This window comes from Asparagus officinalis, chromosome 9 (assembly GCF_001876935.1).
Source record: "Asparagus officinalis chromosome 9, Aspof.V1, whole genome shotgun sequence".
NCBI classification, from domain to species: Eukaryota; Viridiplantae; Streptophyta; class Magnoliopsida; order Asparagales; family Asparagaceae; genus Asparagus; species Asparagus officinalis.
The window spans coordinates 56,409,566-56,414,628 of NC_033802.1; the positions used below are offsets into that span (position 1 = coordinate 56,409,566).

The following is a 5,063-nucleotide window of genomic DNA, read 5'->3' on the forward strand; positions in this document are numbered from 1 at the left end:
ATAGACTACTAGATAAATCATCCTAAACTCGACTCAATAGCCTGTATTAATGGTATATCGACGTACTACTCCATGTAGTACTGAGCAGTGCTCATCAATGATATCCAACATGTATATAAATGTGTAATCAACATTTATCTCAAGTGTAATCGAAACAAAATTCATCATAACCCCCTTTCGGGATTCTTGTGGCGTGCTACGACATTATATAGGTGTACCCATGACTGTACATGTATCATCGTGCGGCTCGATCCCCGCGATCGCATTAAATAAATGTAAGAAACAAAACTACATGTTAAAAATATCCCAGGTCGGTCGACCGTCCCAAGGGCGTCGGTTGACCGAACAGAGCATTGTACACAACGTGCACACACATGACTTCACCGGTCGACTGCCCCTAGGGCGCTGGGCGACCGGCCACAGCAATATCTGGCTATTAGGTTTTTGGGTTTGCATAATTTATAACTATATTTAAATACTTATTTATATCATCATGATACATATAACAATATTAAAACTTTAACATTAAATAACAGAAGATCATCTCTACAAAAATTAAACTTTTGATTTAATCTTATTAGGGTTAACATCCTAATTAATCAATTTCTTGAATAAAACATGAAATTTGTCACAATATTAACTAAATATGATAAATTCTACATAAATCAACAGAGATAAAAAATTATTTAAACATGTTTACATAACTTAGGTATCACAAACCAAGGGTTTAAACATCTCTCTTTTACATGAAAACTCAATTAATAATAAATCTAGGGTTTAAACATAATTAGGACATGATTAACAAGTTAAAAATAAAATTTAAAAGTAACCCTAATGATCATGATCATGTTATTAACATAAACAGTAAGAAATAAATTTCATATCTATCATAAGATTAAGATTTAACCTTAAAAATCATGTTTTTAAAGCATGGGGTTAAACTTCAACATGAGATTCATCATTATAATTAATAAAAAATTAATCTTTACTAAGGGAAGGGTTTGGGGGAAGATGATCTTATCTTAAACACTGATGTAAAAACTCAACGATGCAAGAAAACAAGTTCCCCCTTGCCAAAAGCCGACAAGCTCACCCTCTTCTCGGTATTTGCTTCACAAAGCTCTCAAAATTCACCAAAAAGTGATCTAGGTTTTTGAGGGGAGAGGGTGGCTGCTAGGGTTCAGAGATTTAATAAAAAGAGAGAATCTTAGTAAAAAAAACACAGGTATTTATAGAGGAAAACCCAAAATAAATCTGTTTGACCCGAACTAGGAAACCTAGTCAGACTAGGAAAATAACCTTTGGTATTTTAGTTATAACTTTTTTGTCCGACATCAGAATGAGGTGATATAAGATTTTTTCAAAATCTATTGAAAAGGCCTACAACTTTTATCTTTTGAGTATTTCCAAAATCTTATTGTATCAGTGTCTAAAATATAAAAACTTTTAACTGGTTGTTTTTTCATATTCAAGCTTGTGCATGTCGTGCATGATTTCACTCCTATATTCATATATATACATTGGATTGATCTCAAATCAATCCCTAGCATACTAAAACATTAAAATATGTTATTTATCACCATATAATATATTTATTATTATTATTTATATAATATTCAAATTTTATGGGGTTTTATATTCTTCCCCCTTAAAAGAATTTCATCCCCGAAATTTCGCAAACGTATCTTAGGGATTAGTAATATGAGAAAAACACCAAGAGCACATCTCGTACTATTAATCTCCAGATATAAAATATAGTAATATCTACACTTAACCATCTAGAATACGAATACTCCCACTTAACTCCTAATTAAGCGGAACAAGTACGTCGGGTAAAAAATCCAAACAAGAAACCCCCATATATATACCATGTGTTCCGAATAATTATGAGTTAAGTGTTAATACCCTCATTCTAACATTAAATATAAATATAACAACATGAATAATCATGAACACTAATCAAAACCAATCAATTTATCTGCTCAAACAGGTGCGGGTAGTCACGACGCATAACATCTTCACGCTCCCTCCAGAATCCTTCTCGATATCTATACTTAACAATCTAGAATGTAAATACTCTTACTTAACTCCTAATTAAGCAGAACTAGTACGTTGGGCAAAAATCCAAACAAGGAACCTCCCATATATATACCATATGTTTCGAATAATTAGGAGCTAAGTGCTAATATCATCATTCTAGCGTTAAGTATAGATATGAGCATGTAGATAATCATAAACATAGGCGAATCATATCCAAACCATTCTAGCGTTAAGTATAGATATGAGCATGTAGATAATCATAAACATAGGCGAATCATATCCAAACAATTTACTTGCTCAAATATAGATATGAGCATGTAGATAATCATAAACATAGGCGAATCATATCCAAACAATTTACTTGCTCAAATAAGTGCAAGTCATCCTGATGCATATCCTCATCGTGCCCCAAGAAACTTCCTCAGCTCCTTTCTGATTCTATTGAACTTTAACTAAAGGAATTACTTTGTTTCTAAGTCTCTTGTCCTCATTAGCAAGAATACACACATGAATTTCAGTAATAGTCATATCATCAAGAATCTCAACCTCTAGCGTGTCTAACACTCGTTGCTGCTCCTCGTCACGTAGGTGCTTCTTAAGAATCGAAACATGGAAGACATCATGCATACTCGACATCGATGCTGGAAGATCTAGCCGATATGAAACAGCTCCAATGCATTCCACTATCCTGAACGGACCAATATACCTCGGGGAAAGCTTTCCCCATCTACCAAAACACTGAATTCCCTTCATTGGTGATATTTTTAACAATACATAGTCCCCAAGCTAGAACCATAATAGTCATCGTCTCTGATCTGTAAAACTCTTCTGACGACTCTGCGCTGCAAAATACGCTCCCGAATTATTGTTACTTTTTTGTAGTCTATCTCACTAACTTCGATCCAAATAATAGGTTGTCCTCTAGTTTTGCCCAACAAATAAGCGATCTACAAGGCCTCTCGTACAACGCCTCATACGATGCCATACCAATTGTTACTTGGTAACTATTGTTATAAACGAATTCAATCAATAGGATGTGGTCCTCCCAGCTGTCCCGGAAATCTATAACACAAGCTCATAATATATCCTCCAACACTTGGTTGACTCTCTCCTTTTGTCCATCCGTCTACGGGTGGAAACCACTAGAATACGACAAGTGGCTAGTGAAAGAGTTTTGGAAGATTCTCCAAAAGTGCAAAGTGAAAACCGAGTCTCGGTCTGATATAATTGTCTCTGGAACTCCATGTAATCTCACTATCTCCTGGATGAATATCCTCGCATATGTCTCTGTCGTGTACATCATCTTCAACGGAATGAAATGTGTTGACTTTATCAACCGATCAACTATTATCCAAACTGAATCGCTTCCCTTCTTCGATCTTGGCAAATCCTACAATAAAATTCATAGAAATATCTGCCCACTTCTACTCCAAAATGGGTAAAGGCTGTACGGTTCCTGTCGGTCTCTGATGTTCTGCCTTCACTTACTGATAGGTAAAACATCTAGCCACATAATCTGTAATCTCCCTATGCATGCCGCTCCACAAAAAGTGTCTCTTCAGGTCCTTGTACATTTTAGTTGTGCCTGGATACACTGTGTACCTGGTACGATGTGCCTCATCAAATAAGTCATTCTTCAACTACGGATCACTCGACATCACTAACCAGCCCTTCATTCGAAGTCCTTCATCTGCTCCAATAGTCCAATCATCCTTTGGCTCTTTGGAAATCTCCCACTTTCGAGTTTGAATCTAAGAGTCATCTAGCTGAGCTCTGACCACTTTATTACTCCAAGATGGCTACTCAGACAAAGCTCCCAAAAATACATTACCTCTGCCAATCTTTGGTCTAAAATAAAATTAGCTAAGGGTGTGAAGATCTCGATATAATGAGCACCTCAGAGCTACAATCCGATGACGATGCTTCCTACTCAATACGTCTGCTACAATATTAGCCTTCCCGGATGATATTTAATCGCAAACTCATAGTCTTTGATAAACTCAACCCATCGTTATTGTCTCTGATTTAGCTCTTTCTGAGAGAAAAGATACTTCAAACTCTGATGATCCGTGAAAAGCTCAAACTGCACTCCATACAGATAATGTCTCAATATCTTTAGTGTAAAGACCACTGCTGCAAGTTTCAAGTCGTGCGTGGGATAATAATGCTTATTTTATCTGTTGTCATGATATGTATGCCACTACTCTCTGGGTCTGCATCAAAGCACCTCCTAAATCTAATAACGACATATCTGTATAGACTACAAAGGTCCTATCACTGCTCAGAATAATCAATACCGGTGTTGTAGTCAACTTAGCCTTTAGAGTCTCAAAAGCCTCCTGGCACTTCGTGCCGGCGTGTAAGTGGCGTCGTAATCTTTGAGAAATCCTGAATAAACTTCTTGTAATAGCCTACTAAACCAAAGAAACTGTGAATCTTTGAAGCTGTCTTCGGCGGCTCCCAATTAAGTACTGCCTCCACCTTTGCTGGGTCTGCTACAATATCATCCTTGCTGATGACATAGCCCAAAAATCTAACTTCAGAAAGCCAAAACTCGCATTTGCTAAACTTAGCATATAATTGATGCTCCCGCAAGGTCTGCAATGCCAATCGAAGATGCTGCTCGTGCTCTGCCTCCAATCTCGGATAGACAAGAATATCATCGATGAATATGATCACAAATTTGTCCAAATATAGACGGAAAACCCGGTTCATCAAATCCATGAATACATTGGGTGCATAGATCAGCCCAAATGGCATGACAAGAAACTCGAAGGACCCATATCGAGTCAAAAAGGTGATTTTTGGAATATCCATCTCCCGAACCCGCAACTGATGATAGCCAGAACAAAGATTAATCTTCGAGAAATGTTGAGTTTCATGTAGCTGGTCGAATAAAACATCAATCCTTAGTAGTAGATACTGATTCCGGATAGTGACATTGTTCAACTCACTATATTCTATACAAAGGCGCATACTACCGTCCTTCTCCTTCACGAAGAGAACCATCGCTCCCCACAGAG

The 5,063-nt window shown here is 36.9% G+C and overlaps 1 protein-coding gene across 1 annotated transcript; it reads right to left on the reverse strand.

The window, feature by feature from the left end:
* LOC109823469 (uncharacterized mitochondrial protein AtMg00860-like) lies at positions 4,369-4,764 on the reverse strand. The gene has a single exon (XM_020389753.1). The coding sequence runs from the start codon at positions 4,762-4,764 to the stop codon at positions 4,369-4,371; it is 396 nt and encodes a 131-aa protein (XP_020245342.1).